Source organism: Oncorhynchus keta, unplaced genomic scaffold, assembly GCF_023373465.1.
Source record: "Oncorhynchus keta strain PuntledgeMale-10-30-2019 unplaced genomic scaffold, Oket_V2 Un_scaffold_3189_pilon_pilon, whole genome shotgun sequence".
NCBI lineage: Eukaryota > Metazoa > Chordata > Actinopteri > Salmoniformes > Salmonidae > Oncorhynchus > Oncorhynchus keta.
In genome coordinates this window covers 104731-119444 of record NW_026290914.1, presented here as the reverse complement: position 1 = coordinate 119444, position 14714 = coordinate 104731, and the positions used below count along the sequence as shown (strand labels likewise).

The following is a 14714-nucleotide window of genomic DNA, read 5'->3' as shown; positions in this document are numbered from 1 at the left end:
ACCTGGTGTCTATGTATAGTTAAATGGCTGGTTAGTTAGTAGTTAAATGGCTGGTTAGTATACCTGGTGTCTATGTATAGTTAAATGGCTGGTTAGTTAGTAACAGTATACCTGGTGTCTATGTATAGTTAAATGGCTGGTTAGTTAGTAACAGTATACCTGGTGTCTATGTATAGTTAAATGGCTGGTTAGTTAGTAACAGTATACCTGGTGTCTATGTATAGTTAAATGGCTGGTTAGTTAGTAACAGTATACCTGGTGTCTATGTATAGTTAAATGGCTGGTTAGTTAGTAACAGTATACCTGGTGTCTATGTATAGTTAAATGGCTGGTTAGTTAGTAACAGTATACCTGGTGTCTATGTATAGTTAAATGGCTGGTTAGTTAGTAACAGTATACCTGGTGTCTATGTATAGTTAAATGGCTGGTTAGTTAGTAACAGTATACCTGGTGTCTATGTATAGTTAAATGGCTGGTTAGTTACCTGGTGTCTATGTATAGTTAAATGGCTGGTTAGTTAGTAACAGTATACCTGGTGTCTATGTATAGTTAAATGGCTGGTTAGTTAGTAACAGTATACCTGGTGTCTATGTATAGTTAAATGGCTGGTTAGTTAGTAACAGTATACCTGGTGTCTATGTATAGTTAAATGGCTGGTTAGTTAGTAACAGTATACCTGGTGTCTATGTATAGTTAAATGGCTGGTTAGGTAGTGACACCATAGTAACAGTATACCTGGTATCTATGGTGAAGCCACGTGCCCGGGCACTGTCCTGAAGCTGGTTGAAGAACTCCTGGCGTGGGGGCGGGTGGTGGCGCAGCAAGGCCTGCTGGGGGAAACTCTCCTGGATCTTCCGGGCCACCCAGTGGTTGGCATAGATCATGCACTCTGCCACCTGGAAACACACCCATCTCCATCTTGTTAGCTCGGATGTGCATTGGCTAGCTCCTTTTTTAATTTATTTTTTTATTTTACCTTTATTTAACTAGGCAAGTCAGTTAAGAACAAATTCTTATTTTCAATGATGGCCTGGGAACAGTGGGTTAACTGCCTGTTCAGGGGCAGAACGACAGATTTGTACCTTGTCAGCTCGGGATTTGAACTTGCAACCTTCCGGTTACTAGCCCAACGCTCTAACCACTAGGCTACGCTGCCGCCCCTTGATAGCAATGACAAGCAGGATTCGTTGGCAAACATGCTATGGTTTCTACTTTTTCAAATAGTCAATTACAACAGTCAAACATTACAAAAATAAACATGACAACAACAAATATTACAACAGTCAAACATTACAACAGACAAACATTACAAAAACAAACATGACATCAACAAACATTACAAAAACAAACATGACAACAGTCAAACATTACAACAGTCAAACATTACAACAGACAAACATTACAAAAACAAACATGACATCAACAAACATGACAAAAACAAACATGACAACAGTCAAACATTACAACAGTCAAACATTACAAAAACAAACATGACAACAGTCAAACATTACAACAACAAACATTACAACAACAAACATGACAACAGTCAAACATGACAACAGTCAAACATGACAACAGTCAAACATGACAACAAACATCAAACATGACAACAGTCAAACATTACAACAGTCAAACATGACAACAGTCAAACATGACAACAACAAACATGACAACAACAAACATGACAACAGTCAAACATTACAACAACAAACATGACAACAACAAACATTACAACAGTCAAACATTACAACAACAAACATGACAACAGTCAAACATTACAACAACAAACATGACAACAGTCAAACATGACAACAGTCAAACATGACAACAGTCAAACATTACAACAGTCAAACATGACAACAGTCAAACATGACAACAGTCAAACATTACAACAACAAACATGACAACAGTCAAACATTACAACAACAAACATTACAACAACAAACATGACAACAACAAACATGACAACAACAAACATGACAACAACAAACATGACAACAATCAAACATGACAACAGTCAAACATTACAACAACAAACATGACAACAACAAACATGACAACAACAAACATTACAACAACAAACATGACAACAGTCAAACATTACAACAACAAACATGACAACAACAAACATTACAACAACAAACATGACAACAACAAACATGACAACAACAAACATTACAACAACAAACATGACAACAGTCAAACATTACAACAACAAACATGACAACAACAAACATGACAACAACAAACATTACAACAACAAACATGACAACAGTCAAACATGACAACAACAAACATTACAACAACAAACATGACAACAGTCAAACATGACAACAACAAACATTACAACAGTCAAACATTACAACAGTCAAACATGACAACAACAAACATGACAACAGTCAAACATTACAACAACAAACATGACAACAGTCAAACATGACAACAACAAACATTACAACAGTCAAACATGACAACAGTCAAACATGACAACAGTCAAACATTACAACAGTCAAACATTACAACAGTCAAACATGACAACAGTCAAACATGACAACAGTCAAACATGACAACAGTCAAACATTACAACAACAAACATTACAACAACAAACATGACAACAACAAACATTACAAACATGACAACAGTCAAACATGACAACAGTCAAACATTACAACAGTCAAACATTACAACAGTCAAACATTACAACAGTCAAACATTACAACAGTCAAACATTACAACAACAAACATGACAACAGTCAAACATTACAACAACAAACATGACAACAGTCAAACATGACAACAGTCAAACATGACAACAGTCAAACATGACAACAGTCAAACATTACAACAGACAAACATGACAACAGACAAACATTACAAAAACAAACATGACAACAACAAACATTACAAAAACAAACATGACAACAGTCAAACATTACAACAGTCAAAATGACAACAGTCAAACATTACAACAGTCAAACATTACAACAACAAACATTACAACAGTCAAACATGACAACAGTCAAACATTACAACAGTCAAACATGACAACAGTCAAACATGACAACAACAAACATGACAACAGTCAAACATGACAACAGTCAAACATGACAACAGTCAAACATGACAACAGTCAAACATTACAACAGTCAAACATTACAACAGTCAAACATGACAACAGTCAAACATGACAACAGTCAAACATGACAACAGTCAAACATGACAACAGACAAACATGACAACAGTCAAACATGACAACAGTCAAACATTACAACAGTCAAACATGACAACAGTCAAACATGACAACAGTCAAACATTACAACAACAAACATTACAACAGTCAAACATTACAACAAACATGACAACAGTCAAACATTACAACAGTCAAACATGACAACAACAAACATTACAACAGTCAAACATGACAACAACAAACATTACAACAAACATTACAACAGTCAAACATTACAACAGTCAAACATTACAACAGTCAAACATGACAACAGTCAAACATTACAACAGTCAAACATTACAACAGTCAAACATTACAACAGTCAAACATGACAACAGTCAAACATGACAACAGTCAAACATTACAACAGTCAAACATTACAACAACAAACATTACAACAGTCAAACATTACAACAACAAACATTACAACAGTCAAACATGACAACAGTCAAACATGACAACAGTCAAACATTACAACAGTCAAACATTACAACAACAAACATGACAACAGTCAAACATGACAACAGTCAAACATTACAACAGTCAAACATGACAACAGTCAAACATGACAACAGTCAAACATGACAACAGTCAAACATTACAACAGTCAAACATGACAACAGTCAAACATTACAACAGTCAAACATGACAACAGTCAAACATTACAACAAACATTACAACAGTCAAACATGACAACAGTCAAACATTACAACAGTCAAACATGACAACAGTCAAACATGACAACAACAAACATTACAACAACAAACATTACAACAACAAACATGACAACAGTCAAACATGACAACAGTCAAACATGACAACAGTCAAACAATTGTATGTTGTTGTTTTTTCAACGTAACCTTTTTTTTGTCGCACAAGAAAACAGTGAACAGAAATATGAATTCAAACGTCTGTTGCTACAAGGTTTTGTTCCCCACCGTCTCATGGACCTCCAGTGGCTGTCTGGGCACCAGGGCTGTGATGTTCCTGTCCTCATCCAGCTGCGCCCTCACCTCTACCCCCTCCAGCTCCAACGCTCCTCCCTTGTCCCTCTGGGCCCGCAGCTGTCTGGTGGACAGATGTATGGTGCATTTATGGAAGTGTTAAAGAATGATTAACAGAAACCCTCTCTAGTACCTACCTGGCCACGTGGGTGAGACAGTGATTAACAGAAACCCTCTAGTACCTACCTGGCCACGTGGGTGAGACAGTGATTAACAGAAACCCTCTAGTACCTACCTGGCCACGTGGGTGAGACAATGATTAACAGAAACCCTCTAGTACCTACCTGGCCACGTGGGTGAGACAATGATTAACAGAAACCCTCTAGTACCTACCTGGCCACGTGGGTGAGACAATGATTAACAAAAATCCTCTCTAGTACCCCTACCTACCTGGTCATGTGGGTGATACAGTGATTAACAGAAACCCCCACCTGGCCACGTGGGTGAGACAATACCTACCTGGTCATGTGGGTGATACAGTGATTAACAGAAACCCTCTAGTACCCACCTGGCCACGTGGGTGAGACAGTGATTAACAGAAACCCTCTAGAACCTACCTGGCCACGTGGGTGAGACAGTGATGAACAGAAACCCTCTAGTACCTACCTGGCCACGTGGGTGAGGGTCTCCAGGGCCTGGGTGAGCTGGGCCAGCTTGGCATCCCTCTCCCCAGGTGGTAGCTGGGCTATAGAAGAAGAAGAATATAACTTTATTGACAACACAATGAAGAATTCACTTTGGCTTCACAATAAGATGAATTAAACCAGAACATAAAAACACATCTGTTCTATTCCCTCTATAGTGCACTACTTTAGACAGCCTGGAGAAGGGTAGTGCACTACTTTAGACAGCCTGGAGAAGGGTAGTGCACTACTTTAGACAGCCTGGAGAAGGGTAGTGCTCTACTTTAGACAGCGTGGAGAAGGGTAGTGCACTACTTTAGACAGCCTGGAGAAGGGTAGTGCACTACTTTAGTCAGCCTGGAGAAGGGTAGTGCACTACTTTAGGCAGCCTGGAGAAGGGTAGTGAACTACTTTAGGCAGCCTGGAGAAGGGTAGTGCACTACTTTAGACAGCCTGGAGAAGGGTAGTGTACTACTTTAGGCAGCCTGGAGAAGGGTAGTGCACTACTTTAGACAGCCTGGAGAAGGGTAGTGCACTACTTTAGACAGCCTGGAGAAGGGTAGTGCACTACTTTAGGCAGCCTGGAGAAGGGTAGTGCACTACTTTAGACAGCCTGGAGAAGGGTAGTGCACTACTTTAGACAGCCTGGAGAAGGGTAGTGCACTACTTTAGACAGCCTGGAGAAGGGTAGTGTTCTACTTTAGACAGCCTGGAGAAGGGTAGTGCACTACTTTAGACAGCCTGGAGAAGGGTAGTGCACTACTTTAGGCAGCCTGGAGAAGGGTAGTGCACTACTTTAGACAGCCTGGAGAAGGGTAGTGCACTACTTTAGACAGCCTGGAGAAGGGTAGTGCACTACTGGAGAAGGGTAGTGCACTACTTTAGACAGCCTGGAGAAGGGTAGTGCACTACTTTAGACAGCCTGGAGAAGGGTAGTGCACTACTTTAGACAGCCTGGAGAAGGGTAGTGCACTACTTTAGACAGCCTGGAGAAGGGTAGTGCACTACTTTAGACAGCCTGGAGAAGGGTAGTGCACTACTTTAGGCAGCCTGGAGAAGGGTAGTGCACTACTTTAGACAGCCTGGAGAAGGGTAGTGCACTACTATAGACTGGGACCTCTGTCTCCTCTCCATTCAGCAGTATTATAACATGATGGGACCTCTGTCTCCTCTCCATTCAGCAGTATTATAACATGATGGGACCTCTGTCTCCTCTCCATTCAGCAGTATTATAACATGATGGGACCTCTGTCTCCTCTCCATTCAGCAGTATTATAACATGATGGGACCTCTGTCTCCTCTCCAGCAGTATTATAACATGATGTGGTCCTTCTGTAGCTCAGTTGGTAGAGCATGGCGCTTGTAACGCCAGGGTAGTGGGTTCGATCCCCGGGACCACCCATACGTAGAATGTATGCACACATGACTGTAAGTCGCTTTGGATAAAAGCGTCTGCTAAATGGCATATATTATTATTATATTACCTCTGTCTCCTCTCCAGCAGTATTATAACATGATGGGACCTCTGTCTCCTCTCCATTCAGCAGTATTATAACATGATGGGACCTCTGTCTCCTCTCCAGCAGTATTATAACATGATGGGACCTCTGTCTCCTCTCCATTCAGCAGTATTATAACATGATGGTACCTCTGTCTCCTCTCCATTCAGCAGTATTATAACATGATGGGACCTCTGTCTCCTCTCCATTCAGCAGTATTATAACATGATGGGACCTCTGTCTCCTCTCCATTCAGCAGTATTATAACATGATGGGACCTCTGTCTCCTCTCCATTCAGCAGTATTATAACATGATGGGACCTCTGTCTCCTCTCCAGCAGTATTATAACATGATGGGACCTCTGTCTCCTCTCCATTCAGCAGTATTATAACATGATGGGACCTCTGTCTCCTCTCCATTCAGCAGTATTATAACATGATGGGACCTCTGTCTCCTCTCCATTCAGCAGTATTATAACATGATGGGACCTCTGTCTCCTCTCCAGCAGTATTATAACATGATGGGACCTCTGTCTCCTCTCCATTCAGCAGTATTATAACATGATGGTACCTCTGTCTCCTCTCCAGCAGTATTATAACATGATGGGACCTCTGTCTCCTCTCCATTCAGCAGTATTATAACATGATGGGACCTCTGTCTCCTCTCCATTCAGCAGTATTATAACATGATGGGACCTCTGTCTCCTCTCCATTCAGCAGTATTATAACATGATGGGACCTCTGTCTCCTCTCCATTCAGCAGTATTATAACATGATGGGACCTCTGTCTCCTCTCCAGCAGTATTATAACATGATGGGACCTCTGTCTCCTCTCCAGCAGTATTATAACATGATGGGACCTCTGTCTCCTCTCCATTCAGCAGTATTATAACATGATGGGACCTCTGTCTCCTCTCCATTCAGCAGTATTATAACATGATGGGACCTCTGTCTCCTCTCCATTCAGCAGTATTATAACATGATGGGACCTCTGTCTCCTCTCCATTCAGCAGTATTATAACATGATGGGACCTCTGTCTCCTCTCCATTCAGCAGTATTATAACATGATGGGACCTCTGTCTCCTCTCCATTCAGCAGTATTATAACATGATGGGACCTCTGTCTCCTCTCCATTCAGCAGTATTATAACATGATGGGACCTCTGTCTCCTCTCCAGCAGTATTATAACATGATGGGACCTCTGTCTCCTCTCCATTCAGCAGTATTATAACATGATGGGACCTCTGTCTCCTCTCCATTCAGCAGTATTATAACATGATGGGACCTCTGTCTCCTCTCCATTCAGCAGTATTATAACATGATGGTACCTCTGTCTCCTCTCCATTCAGCAGTATTATAACATGATGGGACCTCTGTCTCCTCTCCACTTCAGCAGTATTATAACATGATGGGACCTCTGTCTCCTCTCCATTCAGCAGTATTATAACATGATGGGACCTCTGTCTCCTCTCCATTCAGCAGTATTATAACATGATGGGACCTCTGTCTCCTCTCCATTCAGCAGTATTATAACATGATGGGACCTCTGTCTCCTCTCCATTCAGCAGTATTATAACATGATGGGACCTCTGTCTCCTCTCCATTCAGCAGTATTATAACATGATGGGACCTCTGTCTCCTCTCCATTCAGCAGTATTATAACATGATGGGACCTCTGTCTCCTCTCCACTCAGTAGTATTATAACATGATGGGACCTCTGTTTCCTCTCCATTCAGCAGTATTATAACATGATGGGACCTCTGTCTCCTCTCCATTCAGCAGTATTATAACATGATGGGACCTCTGTCTCCTCTCCACTCAGCAGTATTATAACATGATGGGACCTCTGTCTCCTCTCCACTCAGCAGTATTATAACATGATGGGACCTCTGTCTCCTCTCCATTCAGCAGTATTATAACATGATGGGACCTCTGTCTCCTCTCCATTCAGCAGTATTATAACATGATGGGACCTCTGTCTCCTCTCCATTCAGCAGTATTATAACATGATGGGACCTCTGTCTCCTCTCCAGCAGTATTATAACATGATGGGACCTCTGTCTCCTCTCCATTCAGCAGTATTATAACATGATGGTACCTCTGTCTCCTCTCCATTCAGCAGTATTATAACATGATGGGACCTCTGTCTCCTCTCCAGCAGTATTATAACATGATGTGACCTCTGTCTCCTCTCCATTCAGCAGTATTATAACATGATGGGACCTCTGTCTCCTCTCCATTCAGCAGTATTATAACATGATGGGACCTGTCTCCTCTCCATTCAGCAGTATTATAACATGATGGGACCTCTGTCTCCTCTCCATTCAGCAGTATTATAACATGATGGGACCTCTGTCTCCTCTCCATTCAGCAGTATTATAACATGATGGGACCTCTGTCTCCTCTCCAGCAGTATTATAACATGATGGGACCTCTGTCTCCTCTCCATTCAGCAGTATTATAACATGATGGGACCTCTGTCTCCTCTCCAGCAGTATTATAACATGATGGGACCTCTGCCTCCTCTCCATTCAGCAGTATTATAACATGATGGGACCTCTGTCTCCTCTCCATTCAGCAGTATTATAACATGATGGGACCTCTGTCTCCTCTCCAGCAGTATTATAACATGATGGGACCTCTGTCTCCTCTCCATTCAGCAGTATTATAACATGATGGGACCTCTGTCTCCTCTCCATTCAGCAGTATTATAACATGATGGGACCTCTGTCTCCTCTCCATTCAGCAGTATTAAAACATGATGGGACCTCTGTCTCCTCTCCATTCAGCAGTATTATAACATGATGGGACCTCTGTCTCCTCTCCATTCAGCAGTATTATAACATGATGGGACCTCTGTCTCCTCTCCAGCAGTATTAAAACATGATGGTACCTCTGTCTCCTCTCCATTCAGCAGTATTATAACATGATGGGACCTCTGTCTCCTCTCCATTCAGCAGTATTATAACATGATGGGACCTCTGCCTCCTCTCCATTCAGCAGTATTATAACATGATGGGACCTCTGTCTCCTCTCCACTCAGCAGTATTATAACATGATGGGACCTCTGTCTCCTCTCCATTCAGCAGTATTATAACATGATGGTACCTCTGTCTCCTCTCCATTCAGCAGTATTATAACATGATGGGACCTCTGTCTCCTCTCCATTCAGCAGTATTATAACATGATGGGACCTCTGTCTCCTCTCCATTCAGCAGTGTTATAACATGATGGGACCTCTGTCTCCTCTCCATTCAGCAGTATTATAACATGATGGGACCTCTGTCTCCTCTCCATTCAGCAGTATTATAACATGATGGGACCTCTGTCTCCTCTCCATTCAGCAGTATTATAACATGATGGGACCTCTGTCTCCTCTCCATTCAGCAGTATTATAACATGATGGGACCTCTGTCTCCTCTCCAGCAGTATTATAACATGATGGGACCTCTGTCTCCTCTCCATCCAGCAGTATTATAACATGATGGGACCTCTGTCTCCTCTCCATTCAGCAGTATTATAACATGATGGGACCTCTGTCTCCTCTCCATTCAGCAGTATTATAACATGATGGGACCTCTGTCTCCTCTCCATTCAGCAGTATTATAACATGATGGGACCTCTGTCTCCTCTCCATTCAGCAGTATTATAACATGATGGGACCTCTGCCTCCTCTCCATTCAGCAGTGTTATAACATGATGGGACCTCTGTCTCCTCTCCATTCAGCAGTATTATAACATGATGGGACCTCTGTCTCCTCTCCATTCAGCAGTATTATAACATGATGGGACCTCTGCCTCCTCTCCATTCAGCAGTATTATAACATGATGGGACCTCTGTCTCCTCTCCATTCAGCAGTATTATAACATGATGGGACCTCTGTCTCCTCTCCATTCAGCAGTATTATAACATGATGGGACCTCTGTCTCCTCTCCATTCAGCAGTATTATAACATGATGGGACCTCTGTCTCCTCTCCATTCAGCAGTATTATAACATGATGGGACCTCTGTCTCCTCTCCATTCAGCAGTATTATAACATGATGGTACCTCTGTCTCCTCTCCATTCAGCAGTATTATAACATGATGGGACCTCTGTCTCCTCTCCATTCAGCAGTATTATAACATGATGGGACCTCTGTCTCCTCTCCATTCAGCAGTATTATAACATGATGGGACCTCTGTCTCCTCTCCATTCAGCAGTATTATAACATGATGGGACCTCTGTCTCCTCTCCATTCAGCAGTATTATAACATGATGGGACCTCTGTCTCCTCTCCATTCAGCAGTATTATAACATGATGGGACCTCTGTCTCCTCTCCAGCAGTATTATAACATGATGGGACCTCTGTCTCCTCTCCATTCAGCAGTATTATAACATGATGATACCTAGTTCTGGGACCTCTGTCTCTTCTCCATTCAGCAGTATTATAACATGATGGGACCTCTGTCTCCTCTCCATTCAGCAGTATTATAACATGATGGGACCTCTGTCTCCTCTCCATTCAGCATTATTATAACATGATGGGACCTCTGTCTCCTCTCCAGCAGTATTATAACATGATGGGACCTCTGTCTCCTCTCCATTCAGCAGTATTATAACATGATGGTACCTCTGTCTCCTCTCCATTCAGCAGTATTATAACATGATGGGACCTCTGTCTCCTCTCCATTCAGCAGTATTATAACATGATGGGACCTCTGTCTCCTCTCCATTCAGCAGTATTATAACATGATGGGACCTCTGTCTCCTCTCCATTCAGCAGTATTATAACATGATGGGACCTCTGTCTCCTCTCCAGCAGTATTATAACATGATGGGACCTCTGTCTCCTCTCCATTCAGCAGTATTATAACATGATGGTACCTCTGTCTCCTCTCCATTCAGCAGTATTATAACATGATGGTACCTCTGTCTCCTCTCCATTCAGCAGTATTATAACATGATGGGACCTCTGTCTCCTCTCCATTCAGCAGTATTATAACATGATGGGACCTCTGTCTCCTCTCCATTCAGCAGTATTATAACATGATGGGACCTCTGTCTCCTCTCCATTCAGCAGTATTATAACATGATGGGACCTCTGTCTCCTCTCCATTCAGCAGTATTATAACATGATGGTACCTCTGTCTCCTCTCCACTCAGCAGTATTATAACATGATGGGACCTCTGTCTCCTCTCCATTCAGCAGTATTATAACATGATGGGACCTCTGCCTCCTCTCCATTCAGCAGTATTATAACATGATGGGACCTCTGCCTCCTCTCCATTCAGCAGTATTATAACATGATGGTACCTCTGTCTCCTCTCCATTCAGCAGTATTATAACATGATGGGACCTCTGCCTCCTCTCCATTCAGCAGTATTATAACATGATGGGACCTCTGTCTCCTCTCCATTCAGCAGTATTATAACATGATGGGACCTCTGTCTCCTCTCCATTCAGCAGTATTATAACATGATGGGACCTCTGTCTCCTCTCCATTCAGCAGTATTATAACATGATGGGACCTCTGTCTCCTCTCCATTCAGCAGTATTATAACATGATGGGACCTCTGCCTCCTCTCCATTCAGCAGTATTATAACATGATGGGACCTCTGTCTCCTCTCCATTCAGCAGTATTATAACATGATGGGACCTCTGTCTCCTCTCCATTCAGCAGTATTATAACATGATGGGACCTCTGTCTCCTCTCCATTCAGCAGTATTATAACATGATGGGACCTCTGTCTCCTCTCCATTCAGCAGTATTATAACATGATGGGACCTCTGTCTCCTCTCCATTCAGCAGTATTATAACATGATGGGACCTCTGTCTCCTCTCCATTCAGCAGTATTATAACATGATGGTACCTCTGTCTCCTCTCCATTCAGCAGTATTATAACATGATGGTACCTCTGTCTCCTCTCCAGCAGTATTATAACATGATGGGACCTCTACCTCCTCTCCATTCAGCAGTATTATAACATGATGGGACCTCTGTCTCCTCTCCATTCAGCAGTATTATAACATGATGGGACCTCTGTCTCCTCTCCATTCAGCAGTATTATAACATGATGGGACCTCTGTCTCCTCTCCATTCAGCAGTATTATAACATGATGGGACCTCTGTCTCCTCTCCAGCAGTATTATAACATGATGGGACCTCTGTCTCCTCTCCATTCAGCAGTATTATAACATGATGGGACCTCTGTCTCCTCTCCATTCAGCAGTATTATAACATGATGGTACCTCTGTCTCCTCTCCAGCAGTATTATAACATGATGGGACCTCTGTCTCCTCTCCATTCAGCAGTATTATAACATGATGGGACCTCTGTCTCCTCTCCATTCAGCAGTATTATAACATGATGGTACCTCTGTCTCCTCTCCATTCAGCAGTATTATAACATGATGGTACCTCTGTCTCCTCTCCAGCAGTATTATAACATGATGGGACCTCTGCCTCCTCTCCAGCAGTATTATAACATGATGGGACCTCTGTCTCCTCTCCATTCAGCAGTATTATAACATGATGGGACCTCTGTCTCCTCTCCATTCAGCAGTATTATAACATGATGGGACCTCTGTCTCCTCTCCAGCAGTATTATAACATGATGGTACCTCTGTCTCCTCTCCATTCAGCAGTATTATAACATGATGGTACCTCTGTCTCCTCTCCATTCAGCAGTATTATAACATGATGGGACCTCTGTCTCCTCTCCATTCAGCAGTATTATAACATGATGGGACCTCTGTCTCCTCTCCATTCAGCAGTATTATAACATGATGGGACCTCTGTCTCCTCTCCATTCAGCAGTATTATAACATGATGGTACCTCTGTCTCCTCTCCATTCAGCAGTATTATAACATGATGGGACCTCTGTCTCCTCTCCATTCAGCAGTATTATAACATGATGGGACCTCTGCCCCCTCTCCATTCAGCAGTATTATAACATGATGGGACCTCTGTCTCCTCTCCATTCAGCAGTATTATAACATGATGGTACCTCTGTCTCCTCTCCATTCAGCAGTATTATAACATGATGGGACCTCTGTCTCCTCTCCATTCAGCAGTATTATAACATGATGGGACCTCTGTCTCCTCTCCATTCAGCAGTATTATAACATGATGGGACCTCTGTCTCCTCTCCATTCAGCAGTATTATAACATGATGGGACCTCTGTCTCCTCTCCACTCAGCAGTATTATAACATGATGGTACCTCTGTCTCCTCTCCACTCAGCAGTATTAAAACATGATGGTACCTAGTTCTGGGACCTCTGTCTCCTCTCCATTCAGCAGTATTATAACATGATGGGACCTCTGTTTCCTCTCCATTCAGCAGTATTATAACATGATGGGACCTCTGTCTCCTCTCCATTCAGCAGTATTATAACATGATGGGACCTCTGTCTCCTCTCCATTCAGCAGTATTATAACATGATGGGACCTCTGTCTCCTCTCCATTCAGCAGTATTATAACATGATGGGACCTCTGTCTCCTCTCCATCCAGCAGTATTATAACATGATGGGACCTCTGTCTCCTCTCCATTCAGCAGTATTATAACATGATGGTACCTCTGTCTCCTCTCCAGCAGTATTATAACATGATGGGACCTCTGCCTCCTCTCCATCCAGCAGTATTATAACATGATGGGACCTCTGTCTCCTCTCCATTCAGCAGTATTATAACATGATGGGACCTCTGTCTCCTCTCCAGCAGTATTATAACATGATGGGACCTCTGTCTCCTCTCCATTCAGCAGTATTATAACATGATGGGACCTCTGTCTCCTCTCCATTCAGCAGTATTATAACATGATGGGACCTCTGTCTCCTCTCCATTCAGCAGTATTATAACATGATGGGACCTCTGTCTCCTCTCCAGCAGTATTATAACATGATGGGACCTCTGTCTCCTCTCCATTCAGCAGTATTATAACATGATGGGACCTCTGTCTCCTCTCCATTCAGCAGTATTATAACATGATGGGACCTCTGTCTCCTCTCCATTCAGCAGTATTATAACATGATGGGACCTCTGCCTCCTCTCCATTCAGCAGTATTATAACATGATGGTACCTCTGTCTCCTCTCCATTCAGCAGTATTATAACATGATGGGACCTCTGTCTCCTCTCCAGCAGTATTATAACATGATGGGACCTCTGTCTCCTCTCCATTCAGCAGTATTATAACATGATGGGACCTCTGTCTCCTCTCCACTCAGCAGTATTATAACATGATGGGACCTCTGTCTCCTCTCCATTCAGCAGTATTAAAACATGATGGTACCTCTGTCTCCTCTCCATTCAGCAGTATTATAACATGATGGGACCTCTGTCTCCTCTCCATTCAGCAGTATTATAA

At 42.5% G+C, this 14714-nt stretch overlaps 1 protein-coding gene and 1 long non-coding RNA gene across 8 annotated transcripts in view; one reads left to right on the top strand and one right to left on the bottom strand.

The window, feature by feature from the left end:
* Positions 1-97: 97 nt before the first annotated feature.
* Positions 98-14714, bottom strand: part of LOC127928657 (DIS3-like exonuclease 1) — a 62182-nt gene continuing 47565 nt past the window's right edge. Inside the window, exons 1-11 of one of the 6 annotated variants that reach the window (XR_008131737.1) lie at positions 13710-13824; positions 12763-12801; positions 10930-11656; positions 10151-10494; positions 9553-9806; positions 9381-9466; positions 8752-9040; positions 8203-8499; positions 6678-7728; positions 6342-6548; positions 4926-6146 (exon numbers count right to left, since the gene is read on the bottom strand). Coding sequence is in view for 1 of the 6 variants with exons in the window: in XM_052515813.1 (XP_052371773.1) it covers positions 684-896; positions 4169-4298; positions 4841-4919 (422 nt within the window). In the remaining 5 variants the exon portion in view is untranslated. The other 5 variants (XR_008131736.1, XR_008131739.1, XR_008131738.1 and 2 more) reach the window with 5 other exon arrangements.
* Positions 1788-3741, top strand: LOC127928658 (uncharacterized). Of its 2 annotated transcripts, XR_008131741.1 has the most exons (4): positions 2636-2722; positions 2958-3051; positions 3100-3210; positions 3260-3741. It is a non-coding gene; the product is annotated as an uncharacterized LOC127928658 (long non-coding RNA). The 2 variants fall into 2 exon arrangements; XR_008131742.1 differs by lacking the exons at positions 2636-2722; positions 2958-3051 and adding an exon at positions 1788-1862.